The sequence below is a fragment of the Panthera tigris genome, chromosome B2 (genome assembly GCF_018350195.1).
Source record: "Panthera tigris isolate Pti1 chromosome B2, P.tigris_Pti1_mat1.1, whole genome shotgun sequence".
NCBI lineage: Eukaryota > Metazoa > Chordata > Mammalia > Carnivora > Felidae > Panthera > Panthera tigris.
This window is the reverse complement of record NC_056664.1, coordinates 94,363,040-94,383,211: the sequence shown is the minus strand read 5'-3', so window position 1 is coordinate 94,383,211 and position 20,172 is coordinate 94,363,040. Positions and strand designations below refer to the sequence as shown.

Sequence of the window (20,172 nt, the reverse complement as noted above, 5' to 3'; positions counted from 1 at the left end):
GGGAGGATTAAAGCAGACAACTCATATCTAGTAGGTGGCAAAGGTAGGTAGTGTACAAGCAATCTGGCCACAAAGAGGGGAATGGGTCTTCATCTCCACTTCGCTCGCTACAGTTGCAGACAATCTATTGCTGGCAACACATTGCACTGTCTGTGCCACATACAGACCTTTGCCTTTCAGGACCTGGAGGAGCTGGGCACTAGGACAACTGCCTAGAGATGAACGGAGGATAACACCTGAGGTTTGATTTGTCCTCTGGGCACCACAATTCTCATAATTTCTACCTTGCCTGCTAAAATTAAGCGCTGGGAAAATTTCACCTATTTATGGGTATCCTTGTAGACCATGGAGTACTCCTATTTATTCATGAAGAAGAATAATTAAAGGGCACCTGGGTGTCTCAGTGGGTTAAGCATCCAACTCTTGATTTTGGCTCAGGTCATGATCTTACAATTTGTGGGATGGAGTGAGCCCTGGGTCATGCTCTTTGCTGACAGTGAAGATGCCTGCTTGGGATTCTCTGTCTCCGTCTCTCTCTGCCCCTCCCCACTTGGGCTCTCTCTCACTCTCTCAAAAATAAATAAATAAACATTTTTTTAAAAAAGAGTGATTAAGACTGAGTGTTGGCATCAGAGAGATCTTGGTTTGAATCCTGGCTCTATTTTTTTTTTTTTTAAATAAATATTTGTGAAGTTCTGGGCAAAAGTCAGCCCCTGTTTTCCCCAACTATAAAACTGGGCACCTGGGTGACCCAGTCAGTTGAGTGTCTGACTCTTGGTTTTGTCTCAGGTCATGATCTTGTGGTTTTGTGAGTTCAAGGCCCACATCGGGCTCTGTGTGGGTAACACGGAGCCTGCTTAGGATTCTCTCTCTCACTCTCTCTCTCTCTCTGCCCCTTTCCCACTCGCGCTGTTTCCGTCTCTCTCAAAACAAAAAAAATAAATAAAACTTAAAATTGGGATAATATTAGTTATCTTATAAGGTTTAAATAATTTCCTGGCATATAAGAAGCACTGAGTAAGCATTAACTACTATTGCTGTCGTTGTTATTAGGGGATCTGCTGGGTCATGTGCTCCTGGGCTGCTCTTAAAATCCTCCCCCCACTCCCCCCCCACACAAGTGGCAGAAGCATTGGGAAATGCCTGGCAGTCCCTAGGCCAGGTGACAGGCAGGCAAGGCAGGGGGTGGTAACTGGGATCAGGAATGCTGGACTGCAGAGCACTATTGTCTGTGTCTGTTTGCACTGAGTTTGGCCCCAACTGTGAGCTTTCCCAAAACTGAAGATTCTCAGGTTGCCCAAGGAGGGGGTTTGGGAAACCAATGCAAGACATGTTTATCAATTACCCTGCCATGAAGAGAAATTGAACTATGATGTGTGAGCCACGGAACTGGGGTGATAATACAAAAGAAACAGAACACATGAGTTTACAACCATTACTGTATCCATGTGGAATTCAGGACTGGAAGGGCTTTCTGGTCATACCCATGCCATCCTCCCATGACTTTTAAGAAGCCAGGAGTACATAACACATGGAACACACACCACAGCTGTGAAGATTTGGGGCTATAAAGCTTCTTCCTGATGGTCCAGAAAGCAAGACCAGAACACCTATCACTAACCTAAGGATAAAGAATTAGAACTATTACAATGTCATGACTTTGAGGTCAAGCACCTTGTCAACTACTGTTTCCCCCACAGGGACAACAGTAGGTACTCAATAAACAAACACATTGGCAAGAACAGAATTAAGGAACTGGCAGGATGAACAAGAGACCCCGATGCTCCCACTTGGGTCCTCTCTTCATTGGTAAATCTCAGATAAGGGCTTACCCATTGTCCTACCAACACCCCAACGCACCTCTAAAATCTGGATGCCCCACCACCCAGTGCCCACCGGAGACTTGGAGTGAAGGGAGATGTGGTTCCTTCATGGTTATCATGATCCATTATCCCTTCCCTTCCAAGTCCAGAGTCGCAGCCAGTAAAAATTAGGCCACCTCAAGCCCACTGCTCTTAAGGCTGGAGAGAGCCAAGCTCTCTCTCTGCCTCCCCACCACGCCCGGGAACAGGAAGATGGGGGAATCGATTAATAAGCAAACCCGCCTGTTCGCTCTCAAGCTCGGCAATGGCTAAACTGACAGCGAGGGACTTCGGGAAGAGGAGGGCGGAGGCGTGGTGGCCCCGGCCGGCGAGACCGGACGTGTACCCCGCGCGGGTGTCCCCGGCCCGCGCGGGTCCGTCTCCGGCGGCTGCCGGGCCGGGTAGCCCGGGGCGGGCGGGCCGGCGTGGCTGCGACGCGGCCTCGGCGGGGTGGCCCGTGTGCCCGGGCGGCGCGGGCGCGGCCGGCGCTCCTGCAGAGGGAGCTGTGCGCCCGGCCCGGCGCACGCACGGCGCCGCCCGCTCCCTCTTGCCGCCGCAGCCGCCGCTGGGCCCGCCCGCCGGGGAGGGGCTCCCGGCCTCGCCGACAGTTGCTTCCTGCTTCCAGCACGTCCTCGCCGCTTGCCGCCGGTCGGGTCGTGAGAGTCCTGGCCGAGAGCCGCCCGCCGCAGTCGCCGCCGCCCGCTCGGCCCCTGCCCGCGCCCCAGCCTCGCCCCGCGGCCAGCCCGGCCGGCTCGCGCCCGCAGTCCGCGCCCCCACGCCGCCCCACGCCCGCCCCTGGCCATGCTGTCCTTCCAGTACCCCGACGTGTATCGCGACGAGACCGCCGTGAGTACCGCAGCCCTCGCCCGCCGCGGGCGCCGCGTGTGCCGCCGCCCGCGGCCCCTCTCCCCGCAGCCCCTCGCCCCCTGCGTCCTTCCCCTCCCCCTCGGCCTTTGTTTGCGAGATACGGGCCGGGGGCGCCGGGCTCCTCCCGAGCCGCGGGGGCCATGGTGGCCGTCACTGGCCGCCTAGAGGCGGCAGAGCCCGAGGCCAGTAGCCGCTTGGCCGCCTCCTAAAAATCAATGGGGTCAAGGGCAGACACCCAGGTAGGAATGGGCGTTTGACGGGATTGGGAAGACAGAACGTGCCACTGTTTTTTGACTGGAGGAGGCTCTTGCTTAAATATGGTGGTAGGAGAAAGTGTGTATGTATGTAGATGATGTAAAATTCAAAAACAAAGGCAAACTTTTTAAACTTCCAAATTTAAAATCCTTGAAGTTCATTCATTCGGTATTAAAATGTGCCCCGGGCCGGGTACCGGGCGGGTGGTGCGGGGGTTGCAGACACAAGACCGTGGAATGGGGAGGGTGGAGCGGTGACCCCGTAGTGTTGCAGTGCTGATCCAAGTTTTCCTAAACAAGAGAAGGAGTTGATGCGGGTGAGAGGAGGGCTTTAGAAGGGAGAGGGGATGGATGGCCTTTTTCAGAATGAGTTTGTTTGGCTTAGTGGAAGGGTTAGCCATCATTTACATAAGCTGTGGATTAGCTCAGGGTAACTGTTGAGATCTAGTGGGTGGAAATCTGGGCAAACACTCTTTTTGTGTAAAAATCAATTTGGCATCTTAAGAACTGGAATGAATCCAAATGTGGGCTTGATTCTCTGAGGAATAGCCAAATATCTCAGATTACTTAAAATAGAATCAGAATAAAAAAATATTGTATATATAGATCTGTGGTGGTGGTTGTGTTGTTTTTCTGATTCCTCTGACCTGATTTATGCCAGAACGTCTGTACTTCAAAGCACATTTCACTTTGGGTTAAAAGGTACTGAGGCTTTAAAGGACATATTGTTTTAAATTAAGACTTCCAAGTGGCACTGATGCATTCATGGTTTCTTTGACCAGTGGCCATCTGGTAACCATGTTTTCTCAGTCTATTCAACTGCTTGCTTATTAAATTTACTTTAACAGCCCAAGAAGCTGTATTCCTGTGTTTCAAAGGGTTGTTTCCTTTGTGTATGGGAGTAAAGTGATACTGCTGGAATGGAAAAGAGGGCAGTAAGTAAGACCAAGTAAGAAGACCTGAGTGCTAGTGCTGGTTTTGTCACTCACTAGCTGGATGCCTTTGGGCAGATCGCTTACCTGTTATGGGCCTTCTTTCTCATATATGAAATGTTAGTACTGGCTTGGCCAACCACAGGGCTTAGGACTGACTTTTGCAGTAAGACTATCATCATTCATTTATTCCCATGACAGTCTGGCCCTGCAGTGTGCCAGACTTCAGTAATCAGAAGACCTGTGACTATGTCAGTTCGGTTCTTAAGGATCTTTGAGTTTTCAGGATAGATTCAAAGTAGAAAGAACTATCGGTTGTGTGACTTGATAAGTGTCATTTTAGTTGTGTTTTTAGTTGGGATTGCGTCTTGCTTAGTTTTTCCCTATTTGGGTTATCAAAATCCTGCCATTCTTGAAAGGGTTAAGTGAGGATTTTATGAAGACGTCCAAAAGATTATGAACAATTAACTCAAAAGGTTCCACAGATTTTGATATTCTACAGTTTCTTCTCATCGAAGAACTCACGAAAGCCCTAAGCCTCATGGCCAAGGGAATATAGCTCAGGTCTGGCTTGGACCCTACTCTGTGGATCCCACGGTGTACGTATCCCAGCCCCGATAGCCTACATGGAGTAAATATCTTTTTACTGTGACAGGGTCCTGATTACTAAAACCTTAGGCTAGATTTAGGCATCGGCTGAAATTGTCGCCTTCTTTTCTAGGTTGGGTTTGTCTCTCTCCAGCAGGTGTTAGAGATTGCTGTAGCTCTCTCTCTGTCACTTGAACATTTTCAGCCGAATACCAGGCAGTCTTCTGTTGACCTGTGGGGTTGGAGCATACAACCGTTTTTGGTGAATTTCCGCCCTAATGAGCAGAAACTTGGAAACCATGATGCTTCCAATGCAATGCCATTGTCTGTACTGGCAGCATGTGCTGTCAGGAAATTCAGGCCTGCTGTAGGGGTTAGAAGAGTGTGTAGGGTGAGTGGAGAACACAGAGGAGAATGGGATTAATTTCCATCAGGGGGAAGAGATCATATGCGAATTGAGCCTGGAAGTTGGCCAGTTGGATAAGGTAGAAAGGACATTCCTGGCTGTGTGACCAAAATAAATCATTGTCATGTAGGGCTGGACATTTGTGGACTTGCACTGTTTGCAGGATGGCAGTAGGGCTGTTGTGACCATCCATGGGTGGATAAGCTTGGGTCGGGGGGTGGAAAGAAAAAAAAAAATGGGGCCAGGTTTGATGGGCTCTGTCTACTTTGTGTAGGACTCTGCGGTTTATCCTGAAGTCAGCAGGTGAGCTATTTGAATGGTACAAGTAAAATATTGAATGCTAACAGTGCCTTATCAGGGCTGTATTTTTAAAGTCTTTTGGGGAGATGAGGAATGGCTGGCAAACTTAAATCATAAGGAGAACCACGTACTGCCCAACTTGAGTTCAGGGGATATGGCTACGAGACCACCCCATCTGTAGGGTACGGTCTTGTAGAAGAAAAAGTAGGGGGGGCAGGGGAGTAGGGTGGTGGCACGAGGCTCCTGGGATTGCCTGTGGGATTGCCCTGGAGAGAATCAGTTTCCTGTCCTGTTTAAAAATGCCTGCTGAACACCTGCCCTTAACTGGCTTCAGATGGTAATGCTGGTTCTGGGAAGATGGAGCGGTTTCCTGACCGTACACACCGTTCGGGAGGCACCACTGGGTTCTGAGTTAGGGTCCAGGTGTGGGCCTGCCAGTTTACACCCGTTGTAGTTCAGTAGCAAGCCCCACAGGCTTTGGGGTTAGCTCAAAGAGGGTCACGGGTTCTACTGTTTATTAGCCACCTGACTTTTGACAGTTGCTTTAGCTCTCTCCAGCTTTAGTTTCCTCACCTGGAAAATGAGTTGGTAATAGCTTCACAGTGAGGTACCATGGCTGAAGTCTATGGTACAGTGTTTAGTTCACAGTGATCTCCAAGTGAGCCTTAAATCTGCAGCCTTCACTCTCTCCTGCTAACCTCTCTGAATTGCATTCCATAATCTGAAAAATAGGAATATCATCCACCCTCTCACAAGGTTGCTTTACAACACTGGGCACCATAGTGTGGATAGTGAGCGAATGTTCGTTGCTTTGGATCTAGTATTAGGCAAAACTAACATGATTTCCTGTGAATCTTTTCTGCTTTCTTATGACAAGTTAATGGATACGTCTGAGTTTTAGGAACATCATGATCGAGGAACATTTTTAAAGTGTCTGGTGTGTCACCTCTGAGGAATATTTGGGGAAAAGCTGTTGGCAGTGTGCTTTTAGTCCCGACTCTGGTTCTGAACTCGGTATGGCCCTGGGCATGTTGCCATCTTGAGCTTGCTGTTGCTCCTAAAAATGTTGGATTGGAAGATCCTTTACAACTCTAAATTTTTCTGATTTCTTATTGTCAGAGGAAAAGAAGGTTGTTTTAAGCATATTTAAAACCACTTCAATGTGTGTAAAATGTGAAAGACTTGCAGATAAGAAAAGATACAAAATTTTCATTGAGTGGTAACAGTCAGCTAACATTTTTTAAAAATTTTTTTAACGTTTGTTTATTATTGAGAGACAGAGAGAGGCAGAGCATGAGCATGGGAGGGGCAGAGAGAGGAGGAGACACAGAATCTGAAGGGGGCTCCAGGCTCTGAGCTGTCAGCTCAGAGCCCAACCCGGGGCTCAAACCCACAGACCAAGCAAGATCATGACCTGAGCCGAAATCAGATGCTCAACTGACTGAGCCACCCAGGCGCCCCTAACTTTTTTTTTTTTTTTTAACATTTATTTATTTTTCAGAGAGCAAGAGAGAGACTGTGAGCAGGGGAGGGGCAGAGAGAGCGGGAGACACAGAATCCAAAGCAGGCTCCAGGCTCTGAGCTGTCAGCACAGAGCCTGATGCAGGGCTCGAACCCACAAACCAAGCAAGATCATGACCTGAGCCGAAGTCAGACGCTTAACCGACTGAGCCACCCAGGCGTCCCACAATCAGCTAATATTTAGAGAGCGTTTTCTTAAGGGTTCAAAATTGGTGATTTTATGAGGATTTGTCAGGAGAGATTCTAGTCTGGTTTTATGTCACCTGTATTTGTCAGTTGTTTAATGAGAACAGTTTCTGAGTGTTTCGCCTTAACTGACCATTCTTCCAGGTGTGCATTTCTCCAGGTGTTCTCTCATCTGGTACCAGATAAGGAGAGATGAAGGCCCTTTGCAGAAAGCCTGGGGTTTTAGGCACCAAGAGGTCCTTCTTAAACTGGCCAGCAGCCACACTGGAACTTTGTACCAGCTGGGGAAACAACAGATTTTCCTTTTCTGGGAGATTATTTGCCTCTATTAGGGAATAGCCCTTACCTTTCGATGTAATCGTCAAAGCAAGGAGACAGATTAAAAATTCATCTGAGATCCTGGTATTCTTGTTCCCAAAATCCTATGAGAAACTGTAACAGGAATGTTGGAGTTGCTCAGAAGAGATTTACTGGAAAGATGTCCCTATGCTTTCAGTGAGATTAATCAGGATAGTATGAAATGGAGAGATTTTGTGATGATTTTTACCTTTGGAAATTTTCTTTAGGCATAATCACCTGGGGAGCGGTGACTCCCGACTGCTCTTGTAGTGTGTGGGTCAGTTTCCAAGGCCAGGCCCAGGAATTTGGGCTTTTCAGGAGCTCGAAGGTGTCTCTGATGCTCAGCCGCCCGCGGGAGCTCCTTGAAGCCTTCCCCTCTGCCGGGCCCTGCTGCACTAAGCAGTTGTCTTTCTTCAAATACCAGGGTAGTCTGAATGGGTGATGCCTCTGTGCCTCTTTTTGTAAGCATTTTGTAACAATACACAAAAGGGAAGAAAGGCTGTAGTTTTAGAAATGTTCTTTCATTGCACTTACGTCAGCTTTTTTAAAGCTGCTATCAACTGGAATCATTCTACCGCACGTTGGTAACCTGCTTTTTGGCAGTTTAGACTTAAAGACAAAAAACAATCATGTTATATATAGCAGGGAGATTTTCTCATCATTAGTAAGCTCAGCAAGAACAGAAAAGAAGCAAATCAGCACGTGCGTGGTGGTTCCTTCACAAACATGCCCTTCTTGCATCCCTGGTGCATTGTGCGATTCTGTGCTTTGCCACTGACCACACATTTTCAAGTTTCTTTAGCACAGCGGCAGGCCTTTGTTTTGTGTTGTACAGACAGAGCAGTTCCCTATTCTGACCTTTCATCTTTCTTCCTTCTCCAGCTAAAACATTCTTTTCATGATGGGTGGCTTGACACCTTTGAGAACCTGCCAGCTTTGGTTCATGTGGTAATTTGGGCAGACACATTGCCAGTGAGCCAATTGGAGTATTTTGCCTGTCCTTATCCTATTTTTCCTCTGTTACATTCGGAAAATACTAATGTAATTGGGGGTTAGACTCTAATTGTCCAAAACCACATTTTGTCTTTTGCAGGTACAGGATTATCATGGACATAAAATTTACGACCCTTATGCTTGGCTTGAAGATCCAGACAGCGAGCAGACAAAGGTAATTGGGGCTTATAATTAAAGATAAGGTGGTCTTAGTACCTTGCCCCAAACCCTAGACTTCAGTAGCTATGGCTTTTCCTTTCTGGCATCTTCCTGTGTTTTCTGCCGTGGGATGGTGAATATACCTGTTGGTGCTACCGCTTTTTGTCAAATGATCCATGGGAAAAAAGATGAAAGCATTTTTTGTCCCAGAGAAAAGAAAATGTTTGCAATAATGTTTGTGGTTTATGGTAACACTGATGAAAGCAAGAATTTGAAAGGAAAATATGAGAAAGAAAAAAACTGATTTTACCAAGTAAAAATGAAAACTTAGAGAAAAATTATGTGAATGAAACATTGCCTAAAATATTTTTTCCAAAGGAAAAAAAATCTTATAAAGTTGGGCCTTAAACAGTGTGGGAGGAGGGGTGGGGGTGGGGTCAAAGCCCCCCACCCCCTCCCCCGCCCCCCGCTGAAAATCCAACTACAACTTTTGACTCTCCAAAAACTTAACTACTAATAGTGACTGGAAGCATTACCAATAACAGAAACAGTCCACACACATTTTTTAAAAGTAGTATGTGTTGTATTGTTTCAGTAAATTAAGATAGAGAAAAGAAAAGGGTATTAAAATCGTCAGGAAGAGAAAATACATTTGTAGTCCTATACTGTAAACAGTCCACGTGCAAGTGGACCCACACAGTTCAAACCTATGTTGTTCAAGTGTCAACTGTATGTTGAACAAATACCAGGTCTTGAAAACTGAGTGCTGGTCTTGGATCACTTACTGATTTTAATGCAACAAAAACAAAATGAACCAAATTGTAAATGTAAGAACATTCTTATATTTTATAGAAGTAATGGGGTGAAGGGAGAATTTTCTGCTCTGCCTAACAATGTAAATCTTTACTGTTCTTTTGGAGAAACACATAGTATTTTGAGCTGAAGTCTCATTCCATTAATGAAAGTACCCCTGAGTGCTATGTCCCACAGATGTTCTGTCCTTGGAGTGCCCAGATCTTGTCATGTAGGATTCATCCTTACATATACTGTAAGTTTGTTAATCAAGTTTGCTTGGGTGAAGGGATCATGTTTCTCCAATCCATGTCAAGTTCCTTGACTCTTACTTTATAACTATATTTACATATCACTTAGTGCATGGGAATATGTATGCTATTTCTAATATGCTCACTATTCCGGAAATTTATTTGAACTTCTTTAGAATCCCAGAGTACATTTCCATTTTTTAAAAAGGCAACGCTAAATGCACTCTGGGTGGTTTTCCAGACCTGCCACCAATAAGCCTATGTCTTAGCTCCTCCTATGTCTTGTGGTCCCCTGCCACCATAAATACCGGTGTTCTCTGGAGAAGTCAACTCAGGTTTCCAAGGCAGTTCAGATTTGCCAGGAAAGCATTCCCTCCCGATGTGGGTCTGGCTAGTGGGCTTGGGATTCTCCCCTTGCCCATTCCCACCTTCCATTCCTGCCTGGTCGGTCTGTGGGGTACCAGATTCCACCACTTTTAAATCCTTGGGAAAGAGCTTGACGAGGAAAGGAATGGGGCAAAGGGCTTAGCCAGGCATGGTAGTCTGTGCAAGAGGAAAAAGTAGAGGCAGAAGAGGTGGTCCTGGAGTAAATTTCATGTCGTCTCTTTCTTCTTCCTTCGTTCCCATGCACCAGCTTGCCTGCTTTCCTTTCTTCCACCCTTTCCTCTTCCTTCCAGCAGGTGTGTCCTTTTTGGCTCACTGTAGAAACCCTTATAACCTCTTCCCTACCTTTGTCCTTGAAGTAAGCACACCACCATTTTGAGATTTTTCTAATGGTTTTTGCTTATACCTATAGTCCTTCTTATCTCCCTTTCCCGACTCCTCAAGAAAGACAAAGGTCTCATGGGTGAGAATTACTGGTATTCGGGTTTTCAGTTCTCTTTCATGAAACATTAGTTACAAAGGTGGATGGATAGAGAATCCATGATGAGAAATAGATGGGGATCTTTGAGAGTGGGTGGGGCTCTAACTCTGCAGGGAAGGCTAGGAGGCTCAGGGAGCAGATGTGGGGCTGCCTCCTCACCTCGACCCTGCCAGGAATGACCTTGATCACTTGGCATTGGCCTGAGCCAAGACAGGGATGGAGCCTGGGAATGGAGAGTCACAGGCAGCTACCTAACCTGTAATGGATGGGAAGCACCAGGAAAGGAGTGAACTTCCTGCGTGCATCTCTTGGAAAACTGCCCCAAAGACTGTCTCTGTGATGATTACTTTGAGGTATTGGCTACAACCTGAATTTCTTCAGGCTTTGATGGTGATTGAGGGATTCAGCAGTGTCAGAGTGACCCAGTTTTTGCTTACGTGTTAATGAACACATGCTTTGCTGTTCCTTAATTGATACTGGCTGGTCCTGTGGTTGACAAGCCACTTATTAGTAGATGAAAAACTTCGCTAGTGATCTTACAGTTCACATTTGCTAGAAGCTAATGAGTATACGCTATTATTTTTATGGTATACATTTATTGGGTGCTTACTGTGTGCCAGGCACTTCATCAGTAGCTTTGCATCCCCTATCATTTAATTCTCAAAGCCTAAAGCAGAGCTTTTTATTTTCCCCATTTTACAGATGAAGAAATGGAGTTACTGAGTAATTAATTAACACGCCCAAGGTCATTCAGCTAATAAGTGTGGAGGTAGCTAGGTGGTTATCAACTTTATGTTAAAAACTAATAAAAGGGAAAAGACTCTGGGTGTAATAGCTTTGGGGGGAATATATTCATGTCACTGCTTGCCGTGGGACTTGGCCATCCTCCCGCGGGGACCATGGGCTGTGGTCGCTGTGCCCACACTGGCCTGTGCGGACAGCTGCCCTCGGGTGTCAGAGTGGCTTTGAACCTTTGCCTCCTCCCTGCAGTCTTCCCACACACCCATCTCCCTCGTTTCCAGACAGGTTCGTTAATGACCAAGGCTAGTAATATCATCTGGTTTCTGAGGAGTTATTTTTTTCTAATGTGTTTTTCTAAGGAGAAGAGCAGCGCATATATTTCCTGCTCATGGTTAGACACATGTACACAAAGGTGTATTAGTCACACCTTGATGTAAAGAGGAATATCTTCACATAGCCTCCAAAACAAAGAAAAACCAGTCAGGAAGTGAAGAACATTTGTAGCTCTTTTATACTAAATTCTGAAATGCTATCAGGAGGTCTTTGATTTAATCTAGTGTGTAATATGGGTTATCCATTCCTGACAGTGACTGGCATTTAAGGCTTTATCCCTTATAAAAGAATATCAGAGCAGACTTGTAACTTAAAAGTAGGAGGTTGTTGAATCTAGATGAATCCCTTAAAGCTGTCAAGGCCCATATAATCCTATTTTATAGGAAATGCTCCAGATTGTAAAAGATCCTATACAACAACTCACTTGACTCTCTGAAGCAAATCCAACCTTGATATGGAAACTTGAGATACTTTGTACAGACCAGTCCTACCCAGTAGATACATACCAGCTACATGTATAACTCAAACTTTTCAAGTACCCACATTTTAAGAAGTACAAAGAAACAAATGGAATTATTTTATAGTACTATATTTAATTAGTATTTTCAAAATATTAATATCTCAACAGGTAATCAATATAAAATACTATTAAAATATGTTCCTCTTTTTTGCAACTAAGTTTTTGAAATATAGTGACTATTTTACACCCCTAGCATGTATCAGTTCACAGCAGCCACACTTCAGGGGCTCAATAGCCACATGTGGCTAGTGGTTCCTGTGTGGGACAATGAAGATGTAAAGACCAACCTTTCTTGTGAGTATAAAGAATATAAATGAATGTTAGTAGATTTAAAAGAAAGTTGAATTTATCACAGGAATTAAAGAAGAGTTTAATATAGAAATAGATTAAATAAAGCTATATAATTATCCTAATTAATATTAAAAAGAAATTAAAGGGGTGCCTGAGTGGCTTAGTTGGTTAAGCGTCCGGCTCTTGGTTTCAGCTCAGGTTATGATCTCATGGTTTGTGGGTTTGAGCCCCACATTAGGCTCCGCACTGACAACACGCGGAGTCTGCTTGGGATTCTCTCCCTCTCCTGTCTCTTTGTGCCTCCCCTGTTCTTGCTCACTCACTCTCTCAAAATAAATAAGTAAACTTTAAAAAATTAAAATCTAAAAGTACAGTTGGAATTACAGTGCTTTATCAAGGTGACATCTCATTCAAAACAGTACCTTAAATACTAGGCTAAATGTCTCTATTACTACAATTCTTATATGTTCACAAAGCTTTGATCAGTACAATAAAACATGAACCAAAATTTGGAGAGAAGAAAGTAAAAATCATGAATTGTAGATTATATGATCATGTATCTAGGAAGCCTAAGGGAAACAAATGAAAACTTACCAGAATTAATGATTCCATAAAGTGATTATGTATAAAATAGTATGTGCAAAAGAAATACAAAACTGTCAGCTCTTATATGTACCATCAGTAATGAGAAATTAACCCATCTGAGAGCAACAAAAAGCAAACACTTGGGAATGAGAAAGAGATTTCGTGCCTACTGGGAAAGTAATAATGCCACTTTGAAAATACAGAGATTTCTCAAAGGCTCAGTTTGGAGTGTTATATCTTTTTTTTTAATTAAAAAATTTTAAGTATATTTATTTTTGAGGGGGGGAACAAGCAGGGGAAGGGCAGAGAGAAAGGGGGACAGAGAGAGAGAGAATCCCAAGTAGGCTCTGCATTGTCAGCACAGAACTTGATGTGGGGCTCAAACCCATGAAATGTGAGATCATGAGCTCAGCCGAAACCAAGAGTCGCATGCTTAACCAACTACTGAGCCATCCGGGCGCCCCAGGGCATTATTTCTAACAGTGAAAATTTTCCAACAATAATGTAGTGTTTAAGTAGAATATGTTGAATCTGTTCAATGAAGTAATAGGTGCATCTGTTAAAATGTTGGGCTATAAAGATTGCATGCTAACATGAAAAAGTGCTTGTGGTAGAATATTAAGTGTGAGGATAAAAATTACAGTGCTCCAAATGGTTACAACATTAAAAACGACCTTTGTAAAATGATTGTAGGAGAATCTATATAGGGATAGAAACTAAACAACAAAAATCAGATAAAGGGAAAGTTCTGGGTTAAAAGCACTTTAGAGAGCTAAGTATGACTCTTGAAGCATCTGAACCATAGTGAAATCTCACTGGTGTAAGTGGAACACCCGGTGACCTTGGAAGTTTTCAGCATGAAGAGCTAGAGAGGGAGGTTTGCAGTCATTAAAAATGATTTGGAGACTAAATAGGCAGGCCCAACAGGCAGTTAGCTCCTACTCTCCTTTCAACAGGCATTTCCACCGTGTCCTTTGCAGATCGTAGGAGGCACTTTGGAGCAGTCTTCCTGCAGGCCCGTTTTTGACGCTGAGGTCAACTTGAGCCTTCAATCTAATAACGAGGCTCTGCTCCCCTGTCTTCCATCCACTGACGTTAACGTGCATGTGATTGACATCCTCATCTTTAACTTTCTAGATTTCCCTCCTAGAAACAAGAAACAAACCCCAAGCCCCACCCTCTGTGTAGCTTTTCTCAACCTCTTTCTTCCTCTTCGTTGGTGTCCTGGCCCTTCAGGGGTGCCCTGGTCAGTTGTTATTTCAGATTTTATCATGTGCCATCTCCCTCTCTTCCTCTGTCCAGGAGTCACTCCACACGCCCCGTGACATAGCTGACCCTCTTCCTTTGTCACCATACCCGGTAATATTGCCCATCAACATAGACCAACCTCCTCAAATCCAGAAACTTCCCAACCCTCGGGGGAGTGGTGGAGACTTGCATCTGTCCTGTCCAGCAGACTGCTCTGCCATTTGGCTCTGCGTTGACTCCCAGGTCCCCAGACTCTGCTTCCATTGCTCTCACAGCTGAGATGGCAGTCTCACTTTGAGGTCACTGTGACACTACTAAACGAGTATTTGTCTTGGCCTCTCCGCTCACTGCGGTGCAGTCATTCCACCCTGTTTGCTCCCCTTCCTGATAGTGTGATAAATTCCTCTCTCTACATCATTGGGCTTGGTTTTGCAGCCCCCAGGTCTAGACGGAAGCAGTGTCCTTGTAGGCTCTTCAGGAGGCTCTCCGTCTTACTCCACGTTTTGTGGCTCCAACTTCTTAGTTGCATATGCCAGAAGTTGTTACTGAGTTACTGAAGGGGAGATACAGAGAATGGAGGGATTTATACCTTTCAAGGGATAGCCCTCTTAATTGTAACTAATTGTCAAATCTGCCTTTCACAGAAACTCTGTCCTGGGACTTTGGTACAGCAGTAGCTAAGTGTAGAATATGATCTGCATATACCTAAGGACTAGTTTTGTTTTCTCCCTGAGAGTGGCCCTAGGCAAAATGAGAGCCACAGCAAACAGCTCTGTTTCCTTGGTGGATCTCACGAGAGAAGAACGTTAGTGAGAACCAGCAACAACAAAACAAAACAGTTGTTTTAGTTTATGTTTATTCCTTCTGATAAAATAAAATTGCCATCTGTGTCAGAGAAGATCAAAGGAATACACAACATAGGTCTTCTCTAGGACATTATTTGCTCTCCCTTCCCATTCTCCCATTGGGCTGAATAGTTGGAGATAGCTCATTACACCTGCTGATAAGAGGCTGAGAAACGTAGGGAGGAGAGCAGGGGTCCTTCAGTCTTTCAGAGTAAGAAACCTGGACACGTTACCTTTCCTGTCCCCTGTACTTACACTGTTTCCTTCTCTGGCAGGGAAGATTTAAATCTTAAATGACTTCTGATCATCTCTAGGATATTGAAGCAGCCTAGGGTTTCAGTGTAGGTATTTTCATGTCACAGAGGTCAGTGGAGAACAAAGTTTACGGAGGTCAGCACCTGCTTTCAGGCATCCTTCCTGCCTATTGTGAGGTCTGTTTTCTTGTTTGTTTGCTAGCTTTTGTTTTCATTGTTAAAGGTTAACCCTAAACATATGTAGTGTGAGGAGTTTCTGCTCTGTTCCGGTACCAGTCTGGCCCAGATCTCCCTGGACACTGGGCTTTCCCTAGCACGGAACCAGAGCCAACCTGTAGAAGAAGTAGCTTGGAGCTGGGTGAGCAGAGTTCATTTGTCCAGTTGCATTTCTACAGCAGGCCACCGCGCTGTCAGGCTGCAGAGCCAGCAGAGTTGAAGGTTGCTCCCAGGACTTCCAGTGCTTGAAGGGCTAGTCTCTGAGCCAAAAGACAGCAGATGAAGTTCACTGGAAATTAATTGGCTTGGGTTTATGATGTTCTTTGAAGACTTTAGGACACACTGAATATCCTTTTCGTGGATAGTTCTTCATCCTGTGCGCTTGCAGGCACTCCTCATATTACTTCTGTTGGGAAGCAGTGTGGAGGCAGAGAATATTTGCCAAATGGGACTGGAAGACAGAACACACAAATCAGAGCTCTTGTCCTTCCATTTTCTTGTTCTATGACCATGGCAGGCTACCTAGCCTGGATTCATTTTATTCGCCTATAAAATGAGTATTATTGAAATCACTTCCAAGGTTTTACTGACCTTCACCTCAGAAAATGCACGGAAGAATTCATTTTCCGTACCCGGCAGAGGTCTGCACAAAGATGGTGTAGCTTGGGGCACTGCTGCGTAACCGTAGCGGGATATAGACCTTCAGACGCTGGTGCTCCAGCCGCGTAGTCAGAATGTCCAACTTCAAAGACTCTTCTATTTTCATCCAGAAAACTAAGAAGGATTTTCCTTTCGAATCCTAGGTGTTTAAGATAAAGAGGCTCACGCTCTGTGCGTTGGTATTTTTCCATGGGACTGTGACTTCTAAGTGAGGTTCCCGTGTTCTAAAGCATGATGATTAAACTAGGGCAGAGATTACCTTCAAACTATCTGGTAGTACCTCTTTTAACTGGGGCCTTGTGAACGCCCTTGGCAAAGCTGGCCTGTGAAACACTCGTCCACCCATTCATTACTGTTCCATGTAGGACCTGGATTGGGAATTACTACTGTGCGGTCCTCCTTGATTGGAAACAGGAGGCGCTTTAGGTAAATATGTTACCACATATTATCTCAGGTTCCTAAATATCTCACTCATCACCTCCTTTGGAAATGTTTTTCCTTATTGTAGTTTGTAAATACACTTCTTATAAATCCACAGTGGAAATATGTAATTAGGGAAACAACTTCCTTTTGATGTATGGATGGGATAATCATCAAAAGTATGAGGAAGTTGCTGGTACTGGACCATCTTCTTTTCTAAGTGCTGCTGGCTTTTTTTTCTCTTCTCTCATGCCTTCTATAACCAGGGTTTGTTTATTTTGAGAGAGGGCATGCACATGAGCTAGGGAGGGGCAGAGAGAGAGAGAAAGAGAAAAACAGAATCCCAAGCAGGCTCCATACTGTCAGTGTAGAGCCCTATGTGGGGCTCGAACCCACGAACTGTGAGATCATGACCTGAGCCGAAATCAAGGGTCGGACACTTAACCGACTGAGCCACCCAGGCACCTGTGTAACCAGGGTTTTGATGCAAGCAGCAGAAATGGATTCTGGCCAGCTTTAGCAAATAGGGAATTTATGGCAAGGATGAGCCCAGCTCCTGGGGTAGACTGAAGGGCTAGGCTTGGCACAGACAGGAACCAGATAGTTCTAGTGCAGAAATTCCAATTTTCACCCAGCACTGCTAATGGCATAAATGATCTTCACTTTTTCAACTGCCTGTCCCTTGTTTAGTGACTCTCCCAGGAGAGGGAGTTTTGATTGGCCAAACTCCAAATGTGTGCTCACTCCTTGGCTGAACTGTGGTTATGGGAAATTTGGTAGAAGCCCCAGGGACCCTCTTTGGCTTTTGTACCGTCAGGAAGCTACCTGGAATTACTGTCTGCTAAGAAGGGAGGACACTGGAAAGGGAGAATGGATGCCGGCTACCCGAAATGCCACAGGTCTGCTGGCTTCATCCTCTCTCCCTTCTCCGTATGTGTTCGTGCCCTTCCCTGTTCCCTGTCTTTCCTCTCCTATCCAAGCTTACCTGTGTGTCCACTGTGGCAAGCATTAGATCAAACCGGGAGGAGGAACAGACACTGTCAAAAGCCAGACAGATGTGGCCCCTGCCGGCATGGAATTTACGTGTTAGCACAGGAGAACCAGCGAAAGGGGGTGTGCAAGCCACTTAACCTTTGAGCTGCTAGAGTTCTGTGCTGAAAAGAGGCTCAGACACATCCTGAGTCTCATTTTAGAAAAGCAGACCCCAGACCACTGACAAAATGCTTAACGTGCTTGAATACATTTAATAGTGGCATCTTGCCTGTGGGCAGTTATTTGACTTTGGTTTTTAATCATCATGGTGTTCCTATGAGAAATGCTGGTCTCGGATATGTTTGGGAAAACCATTGGTAAAGAGCTAACAACTGAAGAACTGAGATAACTGACTTCTCCTGGCCTCTCTTCCCCACTGCCCCCAAACTTAGCTGTCTAAAATCCACTCACCACCCCATGCTGCCATTTCCAGGGAACAAAGCACTTAGTCATAAAAACCACCTTCGTTGGGCACTTAGTAAAATATAGGTCTCCAAACTGTAATTCTGGAGCATCTGATTTCAGTAGAAATCTCTGTCTCCCAGATAATTCTTAAGGTCCAGAAAGCCTGGGAAAACTGCCCTAGAGAATGCTTAGACATGGTTAGAGAAAGGTGCTAACACCTTTGATAGTAACACCACTTTCAAGGAGTCAAAGTCCTAGTCGATGCCTCACTTGTTTATAGCATCTTTATAAATCGGAGGGACAGTGTTTGTGGTTCTGACGTTTTCATTGGGCGATATCAAGGCAAGTGTTAGAATAAAGACTTGAGGGACTCTCCTACGTAGTATTTTACGGCACTGACCGTTTCTGTCAGCTGTCTGTTTAATCATACACGTGGTTTTTAGGAATTCCAGTTCTGCCTCTATAAAATCTCATGCCTTTCTCCTTTTTCTTTCTTTCTTTCTTTCTTTCTTTCCTTCTTTTTTTTTTTCTTTTTTTTTTTAAATTCCTACTGACACTGCTCTGGTTCAGGCATGCATTGCTGTTGTGCTAGACATTCAGTAGCTTCCTAATTTGTCTCCCTTCTAGGATTTTCTTTTTACCCTGTTCCCCCCAACAACTAATGGGAACCCTTAGAGATCTTGGAACCTGCATGTTCATGGGAAGGCAGTGGGTAGGATCATTTAATGAGCAGCGTCGGAGGTAGAAAGGCAGGTTTGAATCTTTACACCACAATTTCATCAGATGTGATGTTGGTCATATTTTTTAACCACTCCAAACTTCAGTTTTCTGATTTATAATTTGGAGCAAACTACTCTGTATGGTTGTGGTGAAAATTAAGTGATAATTTTGAACCATGCAGCAAAATGGTGGACACAAGTAAGTGCTTGATAAATGTTTGCCACTGCATTTATTGTAGAGCACTTTAAATAGCATGGAAATTATCCGCTTGATAATTTGTGGGACAAATTCTTTTGTTGCAATTAATTCTTAGGCTCTTTTCCTCCACTTTCTTTCATGGTTATTGCCCTGTTCAGATCTTTCTTTCTTTTTGGATCGATTTTTATCCTTTGTATTTCCTAGAACATTGCCCACATCATTGAGATTCTAAAATGTACCAGCATGGGGTTAGTGTAATATCTCTTACGTCCCCAACTCTACTCTCCCTGTCCGTGGCTATATTTCTTCATCATTTCTAATATTGAGTTTCTGCAACATTTCTCCCCTTTCCTTGATTAGCTTAGCCAGAGCTTTGGTTGAGGTTTTTTTTCCCTTTTTAAATTTTTTTTTTAAAAGAAGCCATTCGAGGACTTAGAAGTTATACTCTTTTAATTTTCTAATTAATTTCTTCTCATGTTCTTTTGTTACTTTAAAACTTTGATTTGAATGTTTAGTTTCATTTCACTTTCTCATGTACTGATAAGACACCATTCGTGTAGATACACCTTTTTCAGCTCCGCCCACCAGGACTTGGGCAAACTTTGGGTCATTTCCTCCTCTTCCTAGGCTGCTCATGTTCTACCAGCCTCACCTTGCTCAGCAGATGGCGGGACTCCTAGAAGAGCTGTTTGGATGCCGGATTAGTGGTACTTGAACCCAAGTCATTCCAGCTCACGTGAAAAAAGGAGCAAAGTAGCTGTAATTGGCGACCAGGGTGTAAGAGCCTTTAGGCACAGCCTGATCCAGGAGTGCACATGATATTTCTGGAAACCTGTTTCTCTTTGTCTCTCAGGTCATCTGCTTTTCTCTGATTGTTTTGTTTTCCAGTAGCCTCTTCCATGTGGTAGGAAAAGATGGGCCTTGTCTCTTTCAGTTTTATTCAGTCCTCATGGTCCCAAATCCCAGAAGATAAGATAACTTTTGTCTGCCAGTATGCATCCCTGTCACTGAAAAAGGATTCTGGTTGCTTTGCCTGGGTTCATGACTCCTTTATTGACTTGCCTATAGAGAAGAATGGATGGAAAGACTGCTTACAGAAATGGATAGGGGTTTTTTTTGTTTTTTTCACTTTTTTGTTTTTTTTACATTTATTTATTTTTGAGAGACAGAGAGAGACAGAGCATGAGTGAAGGAGGGGCAGAGAGAGAGGGAGACACAGAATCTGAAGCAGGCTCTAGGCTCTGAGCTGTCAGTACAGAGCCTGACACAGGGCTTGAACCCACGAACCGTGAGATCATGACCTGAGCCGAGGTCGGACGCTTAAGCAGCTGAACCACCCAGGCGATCCGATAGGGTTTTCTTATATAAAGAATGTAGAAAGGAGTTAGC

The 20,172-nt window shown here is 44.7% G+C and overlaps 1 protein-coding gene across 1 annotated transcript in view; it reads left to right on the top strand.

Annotated features, from left to right (window-relative positions):
* The first annotated feature begins 2,634 nt into the window (after positions 1 to 2,634).
* Positions 2,635 to 20,172, top strand: part of LOC102957496 (prolyl endopeptidase) — a 119,836-nt gene continuing 102,298 nt past the window's right edge. Inside the window, exons 1-2 of the mRNA XM_042986893.1 lie at positions 2,635 to 2,708; positions 8,349 to 8,423. Coding sequence (XP_042842827.1) covers positions 2,664 to 2,708; positions 8,349 to 8,423 — 120 coding nt within the window. The 5' untranslated portion in view covers positions 2,635 to 2,663. The remainder of the gene's footprint in view (positions 2,709 to 8,348; positions 8,424 to 20,172) is intronic.